Source organism: Aquila chrysaetos, chromosome 10 (genome assembly GCF_900496995.4).
Source record: "Aquila chrysaetos chrysaetos chromosome 10, bAquChr1.4, whole genome shotgun sequence".
NCBI lineage: Eukaryota > Metazoa > Chordata > Aves > Accipitriformes > Accipitridae > Aquila > Aquila chrysaetos.
The window spans coordinates 22,781,034-22,807,377 of NC_044013.1; the positions used below are offsets into that span (position 1 = coordinate 22,781,034).

A 26,344-nucleotide genomic window follows, 5' to 3' on the forward strand; every position below is an offset into this window, starting at 1 on the left:
TTCATAATAGCTTTTCTGCAGGCCAAATGATGGTTTCATTTACACCTGTGCAACTGCATTAGCCAGCTGGCAGCTGGGGGCAGAGCGAGCTGGAAAAGGCTGTTGGTGGACAAAGCGTATTTGATAATGAATCAGTAAGAAGCAATAAACCTAGATCCTTTGTGGTGTTTTATAGTTCCTTCCAGAGCGCAGCCACACTACTCAGTGGTTCAGCTGCGCTTGGTTTTCTCCTCATCCTGTTTGACATCAGTGATGTCCAGGGCAGATGGTGGTCATAAAACTGCAAGTGGATAACACAAAGCACGAGGACAGAAGGACCAAGCGTGAAGCCGAGAGGTGTGTGAGGAGGAGAGGGCCGGGGTAAAAGCCCCCCTGGTTGCTTCTTGCTGTCCTCCCCTTTGTGTCTGAATTCATTGGAACAGCAAGCGAGCAGCATCGGGGGAAGAATCATCGCGTCCAGAGAAAGTGTTAGCTGGATCTGGTGAGCTGGAGGAGAACAGGGCGGAAGACATGAGTGGTATGCTGCTGCAGGCCTAGTTCTCCAAATATATTAAGCAGCATTGTGAGGAGTAGGATGATGGATGAATGGAGAATGGCAGCAGGTTCCACCACAACTGCCACCTCCCCTTTCAGCTGTACGGGCCAGAGAAGACAGCTGAGAGAGGCCCTCTGCTGTCCATGTCTCCGGGAGGACCACGTATGGGAAGGTTTTGCCCAGTGATTCTGACCTGGAGGTGAAGAAATTCAGTGTGAGCCCAACTCAAGTTAGCTATCAGATTCTAGTAATCGCATGTGAAATTCCAGATTTTTTTATTTGTGAGTTTTAATGTTTGTCATCACGTTGGATCCACTCCACACGCCCAAAACAGGAAAAGTCACTTTAGTGGCAGACTTCTCTCCCTAGCCCACCTACCCCCCCACCTCTGCCTTCCCATCAGTGGGTTTTAGGCTGGTGCTTCAGGGGCTCGGGGTATGATAACACATCACGTACAGTGGCTGTAGGAATGCATGATATGGAAATCATCTTTCCACACTCTATTTCCCACAAAATGGCCAGACCATTCGTAACACAACATGCCAGCAGTGCCGGTTGTAGGCAGTGGCACAGCAGCGTGAAATTTCAGACAGAGCGTTGCCAAGGTTGAAAGGTGGTAACAGGAGCTTGTGATGAGAAGAGCTGAGCGATGGTGAGTAAAGGCAGCCCTGTGTGCTCTACCTGTGATACGAGAGTGCATTTGTGTTCAAAAAGAATGCTTTAGAAATGTCTTCAGAGAGCATCAGCTGTGTTTGCGTACCAGGAATGATGATGAATCCTAAATTCAGCATGAAAATAATTCAGATCGTCTCCAATACCCATTTTCTGCTGATAAAGATTATGGTACTTAAGAAAAAAGTCACTTTCAACAAATCTAAAATACAAATGGTACTAAACTAATGGGATCAAATTAATTATTTTGAGCTAATTGCAACTTCATTGCTCCAGATTTATTCCAATGTAATTCTGTTAGTATCAAAACTTGAGTAACAAAGTGATGAGTCTGGTCCGTTGTTTGCGGATCTCCCCTAGAGAGCATTAGCTTGTATACAATTGCATTAAAATTTAAATGACACGCTGCTGCCATTTTTTTGCTTGGTTTGAGGAACTCTGCATATCTTGGAGCCTCCGGGTAATTTAAATTGAAGCAGTTGAGGAAATGTCATGTAACAATTATATGAGGAGAGTAGTCAAATATTTATTGTCTTAAACAGCTCAGCACAATTTGTATTAAAGTAGAAGTCATCAGTTAGTTCTGTTGCCCTGTCAATGTGGTGAAACTTTGAAGAAAGCTGTAGTGTGATGCAGAAGATGCTTTGAATCAATTTAATTGCTAACTGGAGTAAATAACTTTATTATTTAGTGTAATACTAAACACCCGTACAGAAAACTACGGTGATAGGTTCCAGCTGAGAATGAGTTGTAAGCAATGCACATCTTGAATGAGCATGTGTTACTGCAGTATGGTGGTATTTAGAATTTCTTGTGAGGCTCCAGCACGCTGGGCACAGTATGAGACAGTATGAGAAAAGATAACGGTGTATTTGTTGTCCTGCACAATTAATATGTCATACAAAATGCAACAGGTAGATAAAATAGGCTAGTGGGAGAAGGGCAGATGGGGCAGTCAGGCAACCAGGTACCCACCTGGTTCAGCATGTAGTTCCAACATTTTGTCTTTCTGCCTCCCCCCTCACTCCCCCTTAATCCCAAATGTGCTTAAGAACAGCTGTGAAAACTTAAAATTTTGGATTTTAGAATATTTTGATCGGTATGCTTAGGTTTCCCACCAAGAAATCTCATCATCTGCTGTAATACTATTAAGGCAGAAATGTGCCAATAAATGGACAGATAGGAAAATATTCACCCAAAATCTTTTTCTGATCCCCCCCCCCCCCCCCCCCAATAGAGACTTGTTCACAGTCGTAAAGGTTGTTATAGGTGTGTACTTGTGCATGGGTGTTTTATTGGCACATTTCATGAAGAGATAAATGCAAGAAATTTTTTCATCACATTTCAGTCATTGTGTTGCGTATTGTTTGCAGTGTGTGAATTCCTGTTGCAGTAGTTGTCTGCAGTGGTTAATCCTTGAAACCTGAACTTGCCTTCAACTTTCTTGGTTATTACTTTGCCTATAAATCTGTCTGTAACCCCTGAACAACATTGTCTTTGAACTCCAATGCATCTACTCAGTGAAATTCTCATCCAAGCTTTAATCTTCTCTCACCTTGATGTATTTTAACTTCCCTCTTCGTGGCCTGGCACACAACCCGAATTTAATGGTGATAAATGTGCTTCCAAGAGTAAAAGCTATAAAGTATACATTAGAGATTAATCTAAGCCAAATCCTCATTCCCAGCATGTTAAACCTGGGGAAGTTTGAGCTGGAAGGAGCCAAGGGTTGTAGCTTAGGCTTATCTCTAATGTCAAGCACTTAAATTTTTTTGTTTGTTTGTTGGTTTTAAAGAACGTGTGTTTATTTTAGGTGTCTTTTCTACTACTGAACATTTAGATCATCCCTGAAGTAACTGTCTCAATTTACCTTTGTACTGTGTTCGAGAACAAAGTGAAGAGTTGTTTTGTGGAAGTATTTGAGGGGAGGAGAACAACAAACAAATCAAGGCCAGAAACCAAATCTTTCCAGCTCATCCTTCCTATTTGCATTTTCCCGATGCACACAGGGAATGAAATCATACATGCGCTTCCTCTTTCAGAGGGAAGTGGCCACCATTCTTGCTTGTGCTCGCTGGCAGCATGCAAGTCTTATCGAGCTGTAACAAAACCAGCTTATTACAGGCTTTGCTCCTTTTTGAAAAAGCCAGTTGTTTGCTGGTAAAATCCATTATTATCTGGCTCTGTTTTGCAGCTTCTGAATTACGCAGAGCAGTACAATTTAGTAATCTGTAGACTGGAGAAATAGTGTGTTAGAATGTTTTCAAATATGACTCGTACATGTGATTTTTTTGTTGATGTTACTGGAAATTTAATTATTACAATGCATATGTACATTTAAATTAGCTGTTGTAATTCAGAAAACGAAAGTTTTCAGGAAAGTTTCCACAGTGAAGTTTGCTTGTAGATTTGGTGTGGGCCAGACTTTATATTGCTCCTGTTCCACATATTCAATGTGCTTGATCTAGACCCCTCTTTATGTGGATCATAAACCCACCTAGAGGGTAAGAACAGTAGAGCACATTGAGCCTCTCGGAAGAGGGTTTCTACAGGTATATATGTATATGACTTTATATGTACAGCCTTCCTACAAATGTACACAGAGTACTTTTCTAGGAAGAACATTCCTATAACCAATATGATGCAAAAAAAGTGTTGAGGCATATGCTTAAGTCTACTAAATTGAAATCTTTAAGAATATATTTAAGCCTGCGTTGTATTCATTGGATTTAGACATGTGCTTTGGTGCTTATGAGTCAGGACTGGTTGTCTAAGTCTTGTTGTCTTCGTCATAGGAGATTGCAAACACTGAAATGCAAAAAAAGAAATTGCAAGGAGATACATAATGTGCTCAAATGACAGATTCTTTATCGAACCACTAACGAGGCCACTGGCTTTTGGGATTGGTTTTGGTTTGTTTTCATTCTGTTTTACTTCTCAACTCTTTTCCTCTCAAGAAAGCACAGCTGGAGAGCATTAACTGAAAACAAATGATGCTGCAGAATATCTGCTTGTTCATTGCTGCTTTTTCAGCTTAATTCTGCTAAATGATGCCTGATCAAAGTTTTAAACTGTACTTAACTGCATTTAACACTTAAAAGCTAAAGGTATCTGCAAAGCAATCCCCCCTGCCCAGCACAAGACATGCAGAGGAGGAGGAGGGAGGTTTACCCCCGAGTCCTTCCCTCTATTCAAGCTTTCTTGTCTTCCTTTCTCCCTTTAACGTATTTAATTTCAAGCACCAAATTTCTGTGGGATGTGAGTCAGCTCAGATACAGGGGGCGTTTGTTATTTTTGTATTTTTACTTCCCCACCCTGTCTGCTGAAAGCAAGGTGCTGATGTGGTACAACATAAAGGTTTATTTGTCCTAGTAGACAACTGCTGGAGACAGTGGCTGTTTATCAGCCTTGACTGATAACAAAAAATCTCACCATCTGCCACCCGTTATGCTTTTGAAGAAGTGAGTGTGATAGCTTCCAGCTGTACAGGAACAAGCTGTGTGGGTGGGGGGGTGATGTCGGAGGGGCTGAAGGAGAGTGTGTGTGTGCTCTGCCTGCGGTGACAGCATCAGCTGCTACAGGGGAGCTTGGGGCTTCATAGCATGCGACTTTTGCAAAGCCAACATAAGTTTGGTAGTAGTCTGCCAGAGTCTGGGGCTCTTGGATAGATAAACATGAGAGTTAGAGAAAAATGACAGTGCTCTTTTGAAAAACCATGGTGTTCCCTTTCGAATTGCAGAATTCTTGAGAGTGGTGATTCTTCTGGATTGCCTGAGCTGTAATTAGAATGTGATGTTCTAAGGTGCTTCGTTTGTACGGTTTGCTGGGTTAGGCTCAGAGCTTAAAGACATCTGTGGGAAAAACAGATATGTGATTTCTTTTATCCTGTTATCCTTTGACTGAGTTTTCATTGCTGTTAGGAGATTTATTAGCATTTTTTATGACTGGTCATGGCTTGTGTGCTTTAATATATTATTTGCAATTTCCTTTCTCTAGATTATGCCGTTTAAGGAACACAACTCAATTTTTCCATCAGTTGCATCAGGGAAGCCATAAATAAGTCACAGGGGGTGTATTTATGTACCGTATTATGTGGGGGAAAGAATTTGGCCTGTACTGCGTAAAATTAAAGCAATAATTAAGCTTTGGCAGAAAGGTTGGAAGGAAAATTCCTGGCTTAAATATATTTGTATGTTTATTATATGTGGTAATTAAATGGTAGTTACAAATTTCTGTGTACCCTAAATCACCCTAATGGAAACACTTAGACCACATTCCCCTTAGCAGGTATTTTAATATCTGGAAGAAGGGGGAAAATTCAAGAAAAAGGATTTAAAAAAAGCATGCTGCAGTCTGGAGCATGGTGGGCACTCGGGTGCCCTGATGGGGCACAGAGGATTGTCCATTGGAACAGGTAGGTGTCAGGTAGCAGAGTGGTGACAAGTTGTGGAGAGAGCTTTCCCTCCCACCTCGTTTACGGGATGCCCACCAGAACAGGGACAGTCTAAGAATGTCATCTCGTGTCGGTATTGGATCCCCTTTCCATGACAAAGGGTTAATCTTTTGGGGACACCATCCCTCTAAAGACGATGATGATCGTTGATCATGGCAAAGTATGACATTAAAATTGGGCGGTGAAAAGAAGTGCAGGGCGGGAACCTGAGTGATGCTGATTTACTGGTGGCAAAGAGGAGTGGGCAGAAAGGGGCACCAGGCAATAGCCACCAAGTATGCAACATGTATCGAAAACCTTATGCCCAATTAGGATATGAATGGAGGCATTGTGCATTTTCCTAGTTTCCAAGACTCCTGTCTGTGCATCAGGTGTGTGTTATTTTTGCAAGAGGTTACTTTCTTCCCATTCTTCAGGTGGTGCTGCTTCACCTTGTCCCTCTGCCAGGTGATGGGCATTCTGGGGCGAGAATGGTTATGCCGCCATTGCCTCATTAATGAGCTGGCTCTTCCCTCGTGGCACTGTTGTCAGCACAGCAAAAGTTAGGACTGGGGAGAGGTCATCCACTCATTTAATGATGTGTGAGTGCATCTCTTTCTCGTAACACTATTTTTTCTTTTTCTTTTAAGTCTGACTTTAAAGCTGCCTTACAGCAGTTGAACAGTAACATGAATCACTGAATGTAAGTGCTTTTTAATAAGTAAAAGGCAAAAAATATCAAAATATAAGATAATCTGGTGTCTTAGACCTATAAAATAATTTTTAAAAAAGTCTTAATTTTTAGTGACAATTATTCTCATGAAAACTTCCTTTTTTTTTCAACCAGCTTTAATTTTGCTTTGATTGTGTTGCGTTTTTTTTCCCCAGACAACTCTGATTTTATAAAATGAGATAAAAATATGTTCTTCATAGATTAATGGAAGCCATGAACATTATGTGCTGTTACAGCTTTAGAAATTTCTTTAAAAAAATAACTATTGTCATTTGGCAAATGTGTGCTAAAAGCTGCTCTTTTGTATAAGCCTTATGTAACATTGCAGTTAATACCATTTAGTGTTATTGGATGCTAAATTACTGTAGTATCTCAACTATAAAAGGCTGTTTACAAAGATGAGGCAGTCTTGTAGGAGTGCCAGATTGTTAAATAACTACAGGTTGCCAAAACTAAACGAACTTTTCAGCTGGTAATGATGTGCAAATTGCTAATCGCAGATGCATATTTATTGGAGAAATGCTCACAAGCACATACTTGTTTCTAGTTACAAATGTTTCTTTGCCTTTGTCCTTAAACCATCAGTGACACCATTAAAGCAAGTATATCTGCATATATAACCACAACTATTTTGTGCTATTAATAGCTAAATAGCTACTAAATAGCTATTTTTATTTCATTAATTTGATTAATTTATTGACTAGCTATTTAAGCTATTTTTAAGCTATTAGCTATTATGTTAAATAGCTATTTAAGCTATTTTGTACACCACTTGATGAAATGCAGCTCTGCGTGAGAAGAGTGGCTGTTGTGCCTTACCCCCAGCTCCCAGGTATTCAGGTGTCGGTGTGCATGTAACTGTAGCGTAGGGAAAGGAAGGTTTGTGACGGAGTACCCTGTACTGTGACCCATCGTGGGCCTGTTGCAGATAGACTTCTGAGGAGTGGAAGCAAAGGTCTGTTTCTTAGCTTTTTGTTTTTTAATGGGCCTTCTTGTAAACTACTGGTACAAAATTGGGAGACATGGGTATTAAACTCTGATGCATAAATTAAGCAGTATTATTTTTTGACTGTGTTTTTTTTTCTCTTGCAAAATAGTTTTCTATAACGTGACAGTTATGAGGAGCTACCTTTGGGTGAAGAGGTTTCATAGTAAACTTTAAATGAGAAGATGATTCTTTAAAGCACATTCAGGAAGGTGATGGGAGTTGGCCTGAGGCTCAGTGCGTGTGTCACCCAACAAGCTGTAGCTGCACTTTTCTCTCCGAGTTCTGCTGGAGCCTGAGAGGAAGTACTGGGTTTCCTGTGCAAAGCTTGCTCCCTTGCCCTGGAGTGTCTTGCTTTGAATTTCTTAGCCTGGGTGGGAATTTAATACAAAGAGCCATTCTTGTGAATCATGTTTTCTTTACAATTTTGCATTCCAGCTCAGTAATTCATTCCTCCTTTTTCTAATGGCAAAAACATTACTGGAGTTCACATAACTTCGGCAAAATGGCTGGTTTATGTTCTTCTGGGGGGCTTGAATTCTCCAGTTCCATTCTGTTGTGGCTTATTCTGAAAAGTACAATGCTTATAATGCATATTAGGTATACTAAGTAATAAAATGTTCTGACAATCAGTTAGTATCTCTGAATTTAAGAGTTTTTCAAGGGTAAATATTTAATGTTGTGAAAGAAAGACGTTTTCAGTAGCCAAACTTACAGCTAACCGTGTGGCTTCAGAATATTAATCTTCCCATCTCCTGCATTATTAGAATATTCTCTTCTTGGCATTATTTGTATGATCTCAAATGAAAATAGCATTTTGGAAATACTGTTCTGAACATTTGAATGTGCTGTTGAGTGTTTTGGTTATATCAAGTGTGTGTGTTTTAGGCGGGGTGCATAGCAATATATACTCAGGGTTGTTGAACTTTTCCTTTCCAAAAGGACCAAGTTACTTATTTCTGACTGAATTTCCCTGAAAACCTGAAGCACTTTCGGTGTTCACATGCGTGTGAAAGAGTCGGTTGAGCTGTTACAGCAGATGATGAGCAACATCTTTGCAGCGGTCCATTTCCTTGCCGGCATGCTGTGCTGTGCTAGTAACATCATCCCAATTCCCTCTCCCCAAGCACCAGCGCAGGAAATGCCTCACCACTGGTGAATGATCGGAGCTGCAGTGGGGGCACGCAGAGCCTGGGCTTGGCACCTGGTGTGTATGCCAGGTACTGGCACCTGGTGAATGTTAAAGCATCTCTGAAATTGCCACTTGCTTATGTCTAGACTGCAGGGCAGCGGCACTCTGGTGTGCCTTTGTTCTGCCAGTTCCCAAGGCAGGGGACCTGCTGGGGCACATGGTGGTGGCACCAGTCTAGCCCAGGGCCGGTGCGCTGGAGGAGGGTGCGTGCCTGTGTCTGTCTTCTCAGCTTCAGGGCAGGGTGCTGCTGAGGGGTGCACCCAGATGCCGGAGTTGAGAAGCACTCCCAGCTGCTGTAGAGCACCGGATCAAAGGTCTGCACAATCTTTATACAAGCTTTCTTCTGCCTCTTCCACACATTAATACAAATGCGTCCCCTGGAACTCAGCCGGTTTTCAGAACCTAGCTTGTGCTTCTTAAAACCCAAACTTTTTTCCAAATTATCCCCCTTTGTAAAATATGTAGTAAAAACATGAGATGTGATGAATGGGAGAGTGCTTGTATTAAGGTACCAAAAGTTTAATAATAGTTCTGTTAGAGTTAGGCTGTCTGAAAATTGTTGGTGTTTAATTTTAAAGAGTATTACATTTATCCCATAAGCTATTTTGAAGCCTAAAGTGGTTTCTTTTCCGAATTTAGTTTTTGATCATTTAGGACTATTCACAGCTGCAAAAAGTTTTTACTTAAAATGCTATTATTACAATTTTTTCTGAAGTTCTTGCTGCCAGCACCCCACAAAATGTAAGTTTTATTTAGTAATGTAGGACAAATCTGTTCTCTAATGTTGTTGTAGGTTTGAACTGCTGTTGGATAGAAAGGAGAATAAAAAGACTATAGTTAAATTTTCAAGTTGCAAAACCACATTCAGTATGTGTAATTTAGCAGCTGTTGCAAACACTTGGGGGCATTTTCTTTAGCATTTGAAAATTCCCTGTAGAAGTGAGACAGGAGACATTCATTTAGCATTTCAAGCTTGAAAAATATTTTAACCTTTTCTTAAATTGTGTTTTGAAGTTTAGGATTAACTCTGTGCCTGGCTGCACAGATGGCTACATTTTACATATTCCTTCATCTAGGGGAAAAAAAAAGACCACATGATCAGTTAATGACTTTAAATAATGACTTTAAACACTCTCAGTCTTTATTTTACATATTCTTCATGGGACCTGAGAGATTCTGGGAAGATACTCAGAAAATTGTTTATGGTGTAAGACTTGCAAGATGTGTTGTATTCCGTGTCCTGGAACTTATAAGCTATTTTTGTTGCTACTTATTAATCTTAGTTTATGAATTTTACAGCTTCATCCCTTAAGATTTAACATTCATAATTCTGGTATGTAAAAATAAAACCTAAGACTATCAATGTATAGAAAATGTTGCTTTATTACTGGAATGTGAGGACTCTTTATTTTTTTTAATCTTCTAATAGCAAAATTATAGATGAAGTGGATTTTTAAGAAGTAGACTCCATATCCAAGTCACTGAAGTGGTTGTAAAGAGTTAAATAAGCTTTTTAGTCTTTCAGTGTACAACAGAATGTTTTATAAGCTTTTTCCCTAGACACCTTTGGGAAACACCATAGTGAACTGTGGACTATACAAATCAAATGTGGTGCTGGGATAACTGATGGAAAATCCATTAAGTCAGCGGTGTGTCACCAGAGCAGACAATTATAGCATATACAACTAATCCTTAAATAGGATGTTTTGGGCTTTGTAATGATTTTTTTCAAGTAGGTTTTAAAATATCAGCTAAAGGTTTGGTAGATTAACATAGTCTCTGCAAATCTACATGTGGCACATAAAAAAAACCTCTTGATAAAACCACTGAGTGCTGTACAATGTTGAGCACTTGTAAGTAATCTGTCAAGTTTTTAAAAGGTTATCACTATAATACAGGCACATGACACACTTTTTTTTTTTTCCCCCTCTCCATTTGAAAGTACTAGTAAGGTTTTAAAGGCTACTACTGTTTCATCACGTAAAGAGGAAGGGTTTCCTGTAGTCTTTTAAGCTCTTACCCTTTTAAACCAACATGTGCAACCAAATCCATCTGGTTAAAGTTATTCTTGAAGATAGCTGTAACTGGTTAAAGACTTTACGGCTTTGTTCCAGTTCCTGCTGCAGAAAGCTTTCCATTGCAAACTGCAATCACAGAGGTCATTCATGTTACTATTGGATGGAAATTCTATGATGTTCCTGCAATTCTGTGTGAGTCTTGCAGGCCAGGATGGGATATAGGTGTGAGATGGTTTGAGATGCTGCAGATCACTGTGTTTGGGTCTTCAATCTTAAGTGCTATCAGCCAGGCATTTCTGACAGAAATTTAATTAACAAATTAACAAATTTAATTAATTTCTGTTAAATTAAACTAACAACATCTACAAATGTTGTTTGTATATTTTGGGAGTGTTTGTGTATATACATTATGAGAACAGACACCCTGCCTTCTAGTCAGCTGAATCCTCCTCCCCTAATTCATTCATGGTGGAAAAGGTTAAATTTCCTCTAGACTTTTGAGGGTGTTTTGTTTAGTTTTTTGCTTCCAATGAACTTCCTAGAAAGAAAGGCTAAGAGTGTGTTGCAGGAAAAGCAGTGTTTGCTGAAAACTTTGGTTACCCTTAAGTACCATTTCCAGTTCCTAAGACGCAGAAGGAACTGGTATGTAAAGGTCAGAAGTTAGAAGTTGCTAGTGTAGTTCACGTTAACACAACATGACGAATGTTGTGTTATAAACAGAGTAGAAGCTCTTTGTCTTGTTAGAAATGTGGAAATGTAATAACTTCTTATGCTGCAACTTGGTAAGCCTGAAGAGTGGTTTTGGATTACTATTTTAAGCCTTACAGATAAGGAAGCTCAGTCTGAAACTTTGCAGTCACTTCTTATGGGTGGAATGCATAGAATTCTGTCTTTGCTTCTATTGAGTATCTTAATTGCCTCATGGTTGTCAGGTTTTTTCACAATACCATTACTATCTTTATGACTGCTTAATCCAATATAGAATCTATGTTCATAAATAAAACATTGCCTGTAAATGGAGATGCTGAAAAATTAACTCTTTATTTTCTTTCTTATATTTTTTTCAGCGGAACCCCTGCCTTTAATGGACTTGTGCCGAAGATCAATTCGTTTTGCTCTTGGCAGAGACCGGCTGCACGACATAGAAATTCTACCTTTGCCTCTGTCTCTGAAAAATTATTTACAGTACCAATAAGATGTCTAGAACCCTCTGGCCTCACATTGGACTACATCAATGCAAATGGCAGAAAATTGTTTACAGCAAAATATAAATCTTTGCGATGGACACTTAAGTGTTATTTAATTTTTAATATATTTTTTTTTCTGAACCAGTGAAAGCAGATCACTGCAGGGGACTACTAAAGAATGTGAAAACATTGATTTGATTGAGATTTGTCTATTATCTGTTGCCTGTTGTGTTTACAGTCCTGAAGGCCATTATTCTCATCTCTCATATATTGGTTTATCTTTGTTGCCTCTGGTAAATGCCAATAGAAGATCTGACCTGCAAGATCCACTGTCATGCAGGACAGAGCATTCTTCAATAACTTGATTTTTTTTTTTTCTTTCTTTCTCTTACACCTTACCCCAATAGATAAAGGTGAATTAGCAAAGGAAAAATCTTGACAGTAACTTTCAAAAAATATTTAAACCTTGCCTTTGGTATCCAGAGTTGTTGAGAGCTTTGAGTGTTCAGCACTCAACATAATCAGGCCTATAATATCTAAAAGTTCTAACACTTTAAAAACCAGATTATTGTCTAGAAGAGGAGTATGTGATTTAAAAACAGGAGAGGAAGAAAACTGGTATTTGTGTCAGGTAATTTTGGGACATGGTAACAGAAAGATGCAGTCCATTGTTTTCAAAACCAAATCTAGTCCCTCCAAAGTTCTGCAGTTTATAGCAAAGCATTCATTATCCCAAGAATTTAGGATACTCCTATTTTAGAAAGCTTGTCACTTTTTTTTATTTGAACAAATTTATAATTTTTATGTGGTATGAACTCTAAGTACTTGGTTCTCTTTTTAATGTATGTGTGGTTATAATGTTTATTTATCTGTTTAGAGTCTGTGGAGTTGTCATTTAACTGTTTCCCATTTTGGGGTGACCGATTTTGGTTTTTTCCCCATCTCTACCTGAAATGTATTAATTTTTCAGGCTCATCCCATTTTTTAAGATGCTGCTTTCTATTTGCATTTCTTACATGTTTCACGTTATCTGCCTGATCAGTTATCTAGTTTTTAAACTGGAAGTTGTTGTTATGGCAGGATGTCAAATGTTTAGACTGAGCTGCCTTCAGCATATTTTAATGTGAATTTACTGATGAATGAGGAGAAAATTTCTAATAAAGTCTACTGTCCAAAATAAAACTCATGTCTCCTTTAATGAAATGGCAAATAACATAGCACTACATACAGAGTTGAAGTTCAGTTCTTCCTGCAGCTTTGCGTATGTTTCTGTTCAGCACTTCTTTGGAATTGCTGCTTTGGGCTCATGAGCGAGAGACATCGCAGGCAATGTCATGTCCTGTTCCTGATTTATCCCACTCACTCTGAATATAGCTGTATTCTTGCTTTTAACACAATTCTGGCCAGATTCCTCTAAACAAAACCTGTTTTGTGCGAAGTTGCACTTGGAGACTCTCTGCTTTTGAGGTAGGTTGAAGTTTGACTGCTGTGCACTGATGATACAGGCAAAACTACTGAGCCACAGATGATTGCCGTTCTCTCAGTCACCCCAAGGAAGAGAATTACAGTTTCAGTCAGAAAAGAGAAACATGATATAAACAAGATACAACAACAGGAGCAAGAGTGGAAGCAACAAGGGCAAGGTAACACAGGAGTATCAAAAATTAAGTAACAAGTATTTGCATCTCTGGGCTTAACTGTGTAAGTTGATGCTTGTTTCAGCACCCACTTACTTTTGGACTTGCTTTCACTTAAGGCGAGAGGTACATACTATATTCCTTACCTTAGTCTTGCAGAAGGGAAGAAATTACAGGTGTGATCTGTGTTTCTTACTTTTCCCTCTTTGTTTCATTTCAACCTTTTGTCTCAATAGGTACATAGGAAGGAGGATATATAGTGTAATAACTCACTCAAAAGGAAAAATATAGCTGTGTCAAGTGATCTTTCATAAGCAAGGTAAGCAGCTGTTCAGGAATGGCACAGTAATCCTGGTAGACCTTATTTCTCCACCACTGAAGTCCATTTTAGGTAAGCACTTCCTAAAATTAGTGTTTTACTGTGGTAACTAGACTTCATGTTCCTTTGAATAACTGCAGTGACACAACTGTTAAGTGTTATCTTCTCTGTTCTTTCACTTTGACCCAGGCTGACAGCTTTTTAATGTGACGGTAAAGTGGGAAGTGATATAGTGAGACAAATTAATGGTGCCTCTGTATGTTAATTAACCTAATTATTTTACAGTTGGATTGGAATTTCAGTTGGTGCCCCCTCTATGGTGATTCCTCTAAACCAAACGTCCTTACTTTAACTTTCAGACATTTTTTTTTTTTTCCAACACTTAGCTGTCTTCCAGGAGTGCTAGTTTTACAGGAATGGTAGTTTTATTCTTTTACTGTTCCCTAACTTTGTGTTGTGATGCTGTGGATGGTAGATACAACCCTTCATGGGGTATTAGGGCCCTGTTTTGGGGGGGTGTAAGTCTTTACCACACAGTTTTCTTGGTTCACAGAAGCCTTGTAAGGAGGATGTGCCGTGGAGAATAATAACAATACTTCAGTGTTTCTGCTAACCATCCCTTTGCAAATAGATTATCTTCCAAGAGGGCTTATAGGGAAACCAGAGTGCCCATCTGTATTGCTAAGAATGAGTCAAGCATTGAGGCTAAGCAAGCAGTCAGAGTAACTACTCACAAAATGTACCAAAAAAAGTCTCCTCTCTTGCTGGACTCTAGCCTGGGTGGTATGTTCCTCACATTGATTCTCAAGGCTCGCTTTATCGGCATGCAAGGATTGTTTACTGTCTGCTTCGGGAGTGAATTGAGCAATAATATATAAGGTGGCAATGCACTGGCTTTTGCCCAAAACAGAGGTCAAACGTTGTTATGACCATTCCTCAACCAATGCAGTTTAAACTTGTCAGTCTCTATCCTCGAAGCATCAATGCAGCAAGATACCTACCCAGAAGCCCACTCTCAGGCATATCTAACAGAGGGGATGATTGCTTATTACAAAGGTGTACTACTTCGAGATTTGCAGTAAGATCTCTCTTGCATCTGTATTTTTAATTTCCAGCCACTTTTGGCTTTCATCAAACAAACATAGACAATAGATGTGATGGTTTTCAGCTTTTGTGTCCCTGTGTCTGAGCAAAAGGAGTATAGCTTTTCTAGACATGATCTGGAAGTGTTTCCATGGCAGGTAAACTAAGGCTAATAAAAACTCTTTAAAGCAAGACACGAGTCTTTATTGTAGTATTTAAATGAAAAGGGCACATGGCTGGGAGCTGAAACCAAATGCAACTTTGGTGATGGGTGTGTGCTAATTACTAGGTTGCGATAGGAAGTATTTAACCTACTGTTTGGGATTTGGATCTCTAATATGGCCCCTTCCTAGGAAGTATTGAAGGTGCAGAATCCCTACTGTTAACACTGGAGTGAAGACTTGTGGATACATGCATCATAGCTTCTCTTCATTATTTTCTCAGTACTGCTATTCTTCATCCTTCTGCAACTCTTGTGAGGGAGAGACCTTGATTTATCCACCCAGAGGTGCTGCTTTTGTCATCACAATTCGCAAGTGCTATAACCTCAGTGACACTCTTAGCTTTTAGACTTACTAAAGCTGTAATTTTCTAAGACCTAAATTTGGGGTCAAATTTGAGAAGCCATTGTCATTTGGTATAGCAGCTGTCACACACGTGTCCCTACTACTAGGCTGACAGTCAGTGCTATGAAGGGTCTATTTCTGCTTCAGATTGGACCAAGGGAAATGTATTGAAATGTCTGCATTCTCATCCAGAGGTGATGTAATACGATCTGTAGAGAAATTGTGAAGCCTTATTTTAGATTTCACATGTAGTCTTTCTGGTGTTCAAGCTTTTATCTCAACAGATTGACTCAAACCGTTCCTGTTGAGGTAGGTTCTAACTTTGTAAGTTTCTCAGTGTTCCCTTGAAACTGGGAAAAAAACTGTTACAGAAGCAGATATGTACGAATCATTTGAGTCATTCTGATAGTTTTAAAAGAGCAGCAAGCCAGAAATGCTGTAAAATTTCCTTATCTCCGTTACAGTTGGTATGGTTATAGTTTAACAATATGTTCTCAAGTCAGTCAGCAGCAATCACTACACAGCAAGCTTTGTATCGGATCCAGCAGTACTCATTCAGGTACAATTTCCACTAACATCAGTGGGAGATCTGCCTGAGTCAGCACTGCTGCTTTTGGTTCCCATGTAAAGATCTCCAAACATTTCCAATACATTGTATTGAGCGATACTTTATTATATGTAAGCAGTGTCAAGCAGATGGTTTCTGCAGCAGTTTTTTGAATTTGGCAAAACAGGCTGGCAAGTGTAGTTAGGTAAACGTTGTGAGAAAGTTGAATGAAAAAATGTGTCTAGTTGAGGCTGAGAGTGATACTCAAAGGGGAAGCTAGACTTTTTGGCTCCTTGATGATGATTTTCAAAAGCCTTTTAGTTTATAAACCTTTAAAATATCACAGTGGTTTTTATTCTGTATACTTAAAGGAACGTAGGATCTTTATCCATTCCTGTTTATCTCACAAAAGGATGTCTGGTGATCATGAAGTAGAAATGCTTTGTTTGCTTGATTCAAAAAGACACCAAAAAACCTCCTTCCTCCTTGGGAAATGTTCTCTGTAGACATAGAGCCATGAGAAATATACACACATCAGCCTTGAATGCCCCCCCCCCCCCTTTTTTCTTTTTTTCCTTGAGATTGCAGCTGTTCCTTCAGAGAAGGACTTGGGGTGTTCTGCAGGCAGGGTCTAAAATAAAAATGTTTTGAAGCATCTGCTACAAAGCAGAACACCCTACTGAAGGTACATTGAAGCAAATTTGAATGTACGATGGTGGGGGTGGAGGACAAAGGACCAGAGCTCTAGAGAATAGCATTTTCCTAAGGGTTTACCTTCTTTTCTTTTTTTAGCCCGACTATAGAACACAAATAAATTTAGGGGAGAAAAAAAAGAAAAGTTGTTTATGCTTCTGCCACCACCAGGTGTTTAGCATTGATGTTTAAAGTTTAAGCAATAGCATCTTTTTTTCCCACTGAACTCTTGTTGTACAGCCTTAACATCCTAAAGCTCTACCCCTGACTGCATGTGCTTCAAAAGCCCCTGAAGGACTCTCGGCTCTGCAGTCATATGAAGTAGCACCCTATTCCACATATTGTCCCATTGGAACTTAATGAATTAACTTCTAGGCAAAGAGCACAGCTGCCTCTGTCATTATTGCTGTGACTGCAGTAACATATGGGGGTACCCAAACTAGCTTAAATACTAGCCAAATAGAAGCCTAGTAATTGGCAGAACAGAGCTCAGCATGGGGTAGTTTACTGTGCCAAGCAGCAGTGAGACAGCAGTGTCAGCATATCTGAAGTGATTAATAAACGACTGAGATTAAAAGGGTCTACATTTCAGTTTGGAGGCATCTTTGCAAATCCTGTTGAAAATAGGTGTCAGGATCAGAAACTTCTAGTTTCATTTGTGTAGCTGTGAAAATTTTTAAGTTATATAGCTTCTAATCTCTCCAGGCGACGGTAGATGTAAGAGTAGAGCTCATGTTTTTAATAACTTCAACATATTAGGGGTTACTTACAGTTGAGACAGCTATCTTCTTGGATTTTAATATATTGTTTCTCTGGCTTTTGAAAGCTACAGCATAAAAGGCAGGTGTCTTCAGACTTGTAAGGAAAAGCAAACAAAACACAAAAATGAGCTGATGTTTCTGACAGTCCTCATGTGCAAGTTCTACTGACAGTTTCAAATACCAGTCTTAAGCCATTGTTATAGAGGCACTTAGTTGAGGTCAGCATCTGTTCAGTGGTGCCTGGATCAGTTTCCTCCATATTTATTTATTTTTTAAAAAGAAAAAGCTATTAAATAAGGGTATTCAAATTGCAAGCTCCACTGGAAAATGAAGTCTTTTAATGAACAAAATGTTCATATTACACTTTATTAAATAGAGACACAAGTAAACTGCTGAACACATACCTGGGAAACTAATGCATGTTTTTAATGGCAAAATCCTTCAGCCTTTTTTCTGTTCACTAAGAAAATCAGTTTGGCAAGTGCATTGCTTCTCGTGTAGCAAAATGTGAACAGCTCCTAGGCATAGGGCCAGAATTTCAATATACACATTTGGAAGTGACTTCTCAAGCACAGTAAAGGTGCCTGTGGCATTATTTTAGAGCCTGGAGCTTCACCTTATTTGTAGATAAATTTTAACTGCATATCATTCTTGGGAATTAATAGGATATGGATCCTTCTGAGCTAAGTATTCTATCAGGGCTTGTCTAGAGATGGAACAAACCAAAACCAAACTTCCCCACAAATTAAGCTACCTGGGTAAACATAGCCTGGCATCAGGTGCTGCTGCTATTAAAATGCTTCCCAAGTCCTACCATCTAATTGCATAATTGCTCCATTGGAAAAAGCCCCCTAAAAAAGGAAAGGATGTTCTGAGTATTAAATTGGCCTCCAGAAGATCCAAGTTGAAATCCAGATTCTGGCAGAAGCTCTATCACCTTGATGATTTGGTGATTTCCCCCTCCCCCCCATAATTTCCTTGTGTACATCCAAAACAGCAGTCATTTTTCTTCCATCTTTAATAGCTAGTGTCTGTGTATGTTCTAATGCCTTTTCAGGACTTTTGTTTTATATCTAATACTCTAATTACTTCTGCAGTGCTGCTGTAACGGAGATAACATCTCCAGTTGCATAGTCACTGGTACCAAATAGCTACAAACTTGTTGGTTTATTTGTGGCTGGCATAGCAGAACAAGGACATCTCTTCCCATAACAATTGTTATGTAGGAGCAGGCTCATTGTTAGTCTTGGCTAACTCATGGGTAACAGTACTGAACTATGGACATCATACTTGGCTCTTTCAGAAAACTTGCACCATAGTCTAAGTGGCTTTGTCTGCAAGAAGCAAATGTTGCCCATAACCCTGTTTAGTGACAGGAACTCTGATAACAGCCAGTACATTACCCTTTAGGTAGAAGAGTTAGATCTCTTTTGTAGATAGATGCAATTTAATCCATCAGCTGCCTCCTAGTCTGTAATAAAGACTGGCGTAAACCCTGAAACATGGCTTTCTAATTTTTCCAACTTTTATTTGTCCCTAAGTTTTCATGATACAAAAAACCCCATCAGATTAATTTATTCATTGTTTTTAATCTTACTGCATTTTTTACCTTGCTGGTATTTGGGAATCAGACTGTGTTTCCCAAGCTAAGCTTCATGAAACTACAATTTCTCATAAAATGTTTGATATTTTCTAGTGGCAGTGTGTGCCATGCCACATCTGAAGGAAAGTGTTTCTTTTTGTTTAATTTGATTTTTCTACCTTGTAATTTCATTCTTTTCCTCACCATGTACATTGGGGAAAGTATCTTTACAGTTGAACGTAACTGTTCGTGACCCCAAGAGCCTACTCAAAAGCATGTTGAGACACTTGTCATGTTAGTGGCTTTCTGTGGAACTGACCTCATTTGTTTTTAATTTAATAACTGTCCAGTTAAGTCCAGTGCCCCTAGATGGCCTCATTCTGCACATACACACAAATACACAAGAGATCATTGCTAGGTTGCAGTTTGCAGCTAACATCTTTCGTCTGGTGCATCTTGTTTGCCTGTTATATGCAACTTCTCTTGGCTCTTCTACTGGGACCTTACTCTGGGAAAACCACTGTGGGTGCTTTAACCTTCAGTGAACTTTTTTTTTGTCTTCCCAGAAGGATCAGCAGTATTTCAAGTAAGAATTTTTTTTAGATCAAAGTTCTTTGACCTGTCACAAGAGCATTGCGGAAGACTGGAATAAATATGAATTTTAATAATAGAGCTGCTTGTTGTTGAGGTTTAAAACTCCACACTTTAGTTCCTCTTATATCTTTAAGTCTCCCCTGTTAAGGAATGTTATACAGAACTTTACTATCAATGATCACTCTGACATAAAAATAAAATAAATAAATCTGTAGTTGTAACTCAGAAACTTCCTCCTTTCTGAGATCCATGACCTCCAGCTTCCTCCTGAATCTAGGCTGGAAAATAGAGATCTGGAGAGCCTGGTTTCTTGGACTACTTGGTATTCTCATCCCCTACAGAAGTGGGAGCAAACATTTTTAGTTGCCAAATAATGGGTGACAAATGGACAGAAGTGATAGAAAGCTCTCCTAGGATGTTGTGTCTTCTGCACTGAAAGCTGAAATGAGTGGGGTTTTTTCCAAAAACTTTATCTTTCCACAAAGATCCCCTAAACATTTATCTTCTAAATGTGCATCTCATTGGGCATAAGGAGATGCCCCTAATCATTTTGAAATACTAGTCTTTTGGATCAGGGAACTTCTTGACTTGGAAAAAGGAAGGACACGTTAGATCATGCCCTTTTAAAATTTCTTTTATTTTTTTAATTAAGGCTATAAAGGTTGCTTTCTGGTTTTGGAATATACTTGTAGAAATATAAAAATACTCTTTTTTTTCTTTAGTGAGTTTCCTTACTGAACCTATACTTTTTTGTGGTCTTGCTATAATTAAGGAATCCAGAGGGACAAATGATGTCTTTTATGAGACCAGCTGATTGAAATTCAGAAGAAGAGACACTTCCAGGCACAAAAATTCTTCTTCTCCATTGAAATACAAATGCTGATTTTCAAAGTTAAATTCAGATTAAGAACTGTTTAAACTTGATTCTGCTACACAAAAATTTTAGGGTCAATAAATATATTGGTTCTGTGCCCCATTATAGTTTTTCCCATTCCTCAACCACCAGCAATTTCTCTGTTTTCTGATGAACCCACCTTTCCCCTCTCTAAGAGGAGCTAATGACTAAGTTACTTCTTTTCAATATTCTTCTCCTTCCATAGTTGCAGGTACAAACTTCTTTGATGATGTAATTGATTAACTTGCATAAGTTAAACTGGTATCACTAGTTTCAAGTTGAATTTTGCTTTGAGGATCAAAGCTTCAGCCTGCGGATCCTGAAAGCTGGTCTGGTTTTTTTGAGTATACCATTAGTCTCATTAAAGATATTATTTTTGTCTGTAAATTCGTTCCTGTTTATATCCTGCAGTAATCATGAGTACATTCACACCATCACTTCTACATAGAAGATAACTAAAAAGAGCAGATGTCATATATTTAATCAAGATCTTTCCCCTTCATGACTTTCCTGTTTAAAGAAAACAAAGCTAAATGAGTTCTGAGAATTTAAATTCTCTGCTGTTTGCACAGAGCTCCCTTTTGAATGTTTTCCTAGGCCTACACATACTCTGCTCTCATGGAAAAACATGGTAGGAGCTTGCTATGAATTTCTATAATGGAGAGAAAAAAGAAGAAAAAAAGACTTCTAAAGCTCTCCTTTTAAATACAGTAGAGAGGAGGAAAAAGCGGACAAAACAAAATTGCTTCTTTTCTGTTTTTATCAGTTAGAAGGCTAATAGTGAACTTACAGTTTGAGCGCAATAGTTTCATTTTCTATTCTGCCAGCCATCCCATCCAAACACTTCTAGTTTTCTTGTCACATAGCTGCCTGTTTTGCCCATAGATTTAAGAATAGTCAGTTAAAGGCACTTTTCTCCATAGCAGTCAGTCTTGTTCCTGCTAAAGCACAATCTGAAGTCTTGGCTTCCCTTGGCCTGCGTAGGCCAACACCATCAACCTGTGACTACGTTTCTTGGCTGAAAGCTCTTTCTGTTGGTCTGTAATGGAAATGGGAGCCCTCTGCCTATAGGTCCTTGTGGCTGGAGGTAATTTCTAACTCCACGGATTCTCCAGAACCTGTTCCAGAAGTTCATCTGGGAGGTACTCCTAGATTTATAGTGGGTCATTAGAACATGCAATACTGAAATCAGCCTTTCCATGAGTTTAGCAAGTGTTTCTAAAAGTTACTCCTCACTTTGGGTAGCACAAAAGTAGTATAGAGACAGACAAAACAAATGGAAACTTAGTTGTATTTCCAGGCCTTACTTTCCTTCCCATCATCAGCTATGCATAGGGCAGGTTTTTATTAGTATAGGCTGGAGTGTTTAGGATGCCCTGACATTTGCATATCAAAGCTTTTATTTCAAATTGCAGATTTTTCACTTTTCTCTATCAAACATCTTACCTTTTAGTCAGGAACTGCGTCTCCTGGCACAGAAGTATGCCCTCTGTGTTCCTCTCATGCTGTCAGTTCCTGGAATTTACAAGTTATTTCACAAAGATTTGTTTTCTTTTGTTCCAAAGAAACTCCTTTGCTCTAATCCTTTTCTGTAAGAAAGCAGTACAAAACCGTTGCCTCCAGGCTTATCTGGAAGTGGTACTCCCTCTATTAGCAGAAGAGGTATGGAATATTAAGGAGAATGGAAATAAACCAGAATTTATAAATTACAGAGATGGGTCCTTCAAATCAGAAAACCTGCATGTCTTGGCAGGCTAAGTTGGATCAAAAGTCCAATTTCACTTTTAATAGGAATGCATGGGAAACACAGCTCCAGCACACATCTCTGAGTTCCTCTGTCAAACTCAAAGCAGATTTCAGCTGTCAGTGGTTCCTAGCTCAAGAAATTCTAGGCAAGCAAAGCTGCTCTTGGCCACCTGTAGCTCTCCCAAGGTCCCTATGCCAGATGTTTGCTCTGTCTCTGCAGCACAAGCAGAGCAAGGAGGTCCCAGAACATTGTTATCTGAAAACATATTAAGCAATGCAAAGAAAATGTGTGTTTCTTTGGCAAGCTGTGCTGCTTGCCCTTGCTGGTGAAGGAAGGGAAAATGATGAAGGAAGATTTTCTCAAGAACAGTTTTTTTCCATAGCACCCACAAGGGAATAGAAGGGGGAAAGAAATCAGATGTTTCCACAGATTTTTAAGTCTAGAAGAAGCTGTTAGCTCATTTAATCTAATAGTTTTATGAAGAATGTCCTAACATCTCACTTTAGCAAGTCAAAACCCTCCTATTGGACTATGATGCTTAGCTAGAAGACAATAAATGTTTCTCATTCACCATTTCCTATTATAACTTGTTCCAATTGTGCATAACAACGATTAATGCTGAGAGTTAAGGGGGTTTTCCCCCACCTAAAATTATTTACCTTGAGCTGCTAGCCACTGGTGCTTCTTTTTGTATGATATTAAAGAACGATGTAGCACTTGGTATTCTCTTACCAGGCTGATACATGTGCATTGTAAATGAGCCACAACTTGATCATCTTTTGATGATCTAGCCATGCAGTTAAATCTTAAATTCTAAGGGACCATCTCTAACTTTTGATAAAGGACACGACTCTTTCTATGTGCCAGATTCTACCTTCTCTTAAAACTAGTTTTATCAGTCAATGGTCTACAGCCAAGTAAAACAATTTTGTCTCTGGCCCTGCCCCCACTTCATTACTGATGTGAGGAACAGATTATCCTTTGTTTCCTTCACTTTCTTTCCTTCTTTGTTTCATTCAGCACCGCATTGCTTTGAAAACTCCTATTTTAGCTGCATGTCTATTGTGACCCTCATGTTTTTTAGCTGCTACTTCCTGAAATAGTCTCTCCTCTTGTAATTAAAACCTCATGTCTTGTTCTTTGATACCTAACTTTGTTTGGCTTTTTCATCAGCATTGTGTTTGAATGGGTCTAATTCTTAAAGTGATCAAAATTTTTCTGTACAACTGCCCTGTTCTCCCTCATTATCTATCACCCCATCAGTCCTTTTGTAGTCTGTAAATTTGATAAACTGTGATTTGATAGTTGCAACCAAATCACCAAGGAAACTTTAAACAGCACTGAATTCAACTGGAAATACTTCTCAGTAATGATTGCCTGCGTATAACGTCTTTGGGAGTTGTTCAGCAGGCAGTGCTTATCCACTCAATGTGCACTTTGCTGAGGGTGCTGTCATTTTCTAAAATAAGGCATCGGGTACTAGGTCAAAATATTCACCAAAGTAAAAATAGTGCTTTCTCTTTTGCAGCCTAAAACAAAGTTCAAAAGAAGTATGTGAGGGAGAAGTGGAGAAGACTGGCAAACAAAAGTGCATAGTTGAGGAAGAGAACCAAAAGACAGAAGGTAATGGGAGAAAAAAGAGAAGAGGAGTTTTGTTACTAAGTACAAGTATAGTAATGTCTCCTGCTGACCTAACGATTTAATGCAGTTATTGTAACAATTTCTGAAAAATATTGAGTAGGTTCTTCAAGGCTAAATGGCAAATTTTAAATTTTGGTTTCCTAGTGGTTTGTTTTTTACAAATTTTCTTTTTATTTCAATCATGATCTTGCTGTTACTGTGTGCTCTCCAGTTGTGGATTGCATTGATTGATTTCTATTCATGTGCGTGTTTTCTGACTAAAACATTGAGGCATTGTCAATTCACTTCCATTTGAGTATATTTTGTGAAAATATTTACAAGCACTACACCAGAAAGCTAATATTAGTACTCTAATTTTGTCCCATCTTTCTCATGTCTTGTACTATCAAATTTGTAGAGAATGTTGCAGGTTGGAAGGATGATTGTAAAGAGTTAATGCTTTACAAGTGGTTGCCTCAAAAGACAGAGTGCTGAACTGAAAAACAGTTCCTGCAAAGCATGTCATATAGAAAGCATAACTGCTTGCTAAAAACGCAATGAGGCAAGTTCACTTTCTAGCTTTGCCATAGACTTTTTGTACCTGGCTCAAGACTGTACCTTGGCCACTCCTGCATTTAGAGGTGTTTATATACAGTCACTATTTCCAAGGAATCAATAGGTGAAAACAGTTTTTCTAAAGGTGTACCAACCGTTGATGCCCCACAAATACTTTGAAAGATAAAAGAATGGCTGGTGAACATGATAATAAGGTACTTGAGGTTACTAGGCACTGCTGGGGTAGCTTCCGTTAAGCATCAGTTTCTTGTTCCTACAGAGGCTGATCCTACCATGCTAATGGATTTATAGTAATGACACTGTATCGAGATACTATATGAGTTTACTGGTAGGATGCTATGACTGACTTCTGTGCACACAGGTTCTTGGGAGATGCTTAGTTCTTACAGCTTGGCAGCCCCACATGTATCTGTTCAGGAAGGAAGGTTATAGGCTTTAGCAACTTGGCAGGGTTACCCGATGCTTTGTTAGCAGCACAAATTGAAAATATGCTTGGCCAGATGAAGTTTGGCTCAGCACAGCCGATGAGCAAGGGCTCGGGCAACAATGCTGTGTGAATCGCTGCATACCAGCTGGCTGCAAGCTCGCTGGCGAGCACTAATTCTGCCTGCCACAGTGGGAGGCAGGAGGAGACCAAGATGGGCTTGTGATTGTACACCTCTCCACAGCAGTTACAAACGAAGCTTGCCTCTGAAAGATCCTGGTTGCTCCCTGCCCTTCTGTACTAACACTCTCATGTTATGATTTAATTTATTTCCAGTCAGATAAAACCACTATCTAAAATAGATCAGGAAATGCAAAACCAAACAAAAGCCGTCATTATCCTTACTTCCTCTTAAAGAGACGGTTATTCAACTCTTTGGGGATAGGCTTAAAAAGTACATCTCTTTTCTGTCTTAAAGTTTCTGCTTAGTTCTGCATTTTATATTTTGTTTCTTTCATTTGATGATACCAAACAATCATTGAAGTGTGGCAGGTCACTAGGTAAAGCCTTCAGCTATCTCACCCCATAAATTTAGAGAGCTCCATCTCTGGTGAGTTTTTGGTTTCTGCCTCCATGTCATATAGCAAAATGCTGTTCCATAAAAACTAAAAACTGTGCTTGTTTTAAAGCTTACAAAATGCATTCTTATTCAGTCTATGCTCCCTTTGTTTCTAGGCCAAAGAGCGACTGTACTTCTGGGTCATTTTCCCACGGTGTGGTTACAGACAGCAACAGCATCCCCTCACCTTTCTGCTCCTTTGCTCACAGGTGATGTTGTTCAGACGTCCTCCCTGAGCGACGGAGTCTGTTCCCCTCACGGTCCTTTCTTGGGCACGGACAACCACATCTGTTGATAGGGCTCTGGGTGAAGTCCCATGAGGGCTCGATACAACCCCATTTCTAGGTCTGTTTTTAGATTGTACTTGCCTTTTTCACAGGTCTGTTATATTATCTTATGATCACAAATATGAGCTGTTCCTTGCACCCTTCTCCCCTTGAGTATCTTTCTAGACTACAGAATACAGAGTCAAGGACTATTCTGTAGCCCCCAGGTGGAGCAACACAGACTGGCCAAGGTCAGACTGTACAGTAGCCATATCTTTGTGGGTCTTTCAGTTGAAAATGTCTGAAATGATGAGGAGAAGTCGTAGCTTGAAATCGGGGCCTCTGAAGGTGCTGGAGGCACCAAGCCACCAGGGCTGATGTGGCCTGGAGGAGCCAAACCCGCAGCAGTGTTGTCCTCTGCCTGCTGGAGCCGTCTCTGGCGTGCTGCCTCCCAGGCCCTGTCTGAGGAAAGCTGTGCCTGGAAAATTCCTAAGAAATAACTCCTCATCTTTGGAGGTATTAGTGGGAGGGAGGCTCTGTGGCAGTGACTAAATCACAATGGAGTTTAACACTGCAGCAAGGGGAAAGCAGGCTGTATAGGTTCAGGGTGTAGATCGTCCAGTTTAGGAAAGGGAGTTAAATGGATTCCCCCCCACCTCAG

General features: G+C 39.4%; 1 protein-coding gene across 3 annotated transcripts in view; it reads left to right on the plus strand.

Annotated features, from left to right (window-relative positions):
* The window catches only part of SPSB4 (splA/ryanodine receptor domain and SOCS box containing 4), a 180,981-nt gene extending 168,051 nt beyond the window's left edge, over nucleotides 1-12,930 (plus strand). For all 3 annotated transcript variants that reach the window (XM_030029202.2, XM_030029203.2, XM_030029201.2), the window contains one exon: nucleotides 11,635-12,930. In XM_030029202.2, the coding sequence (XP_029885062.1) occupies nucleotides 11,635-11,762 (128 nt within the window). In that variant the 3' untranslated portion in view covers nucleotides 11,763-12,930. The remainder of the gene's footprint in view (nucleotides 1-11,634) is intronic.
* The last annotated feature ends 13,414 nt before the right edge of the window (nucleotides 12,931-26,344 follow it).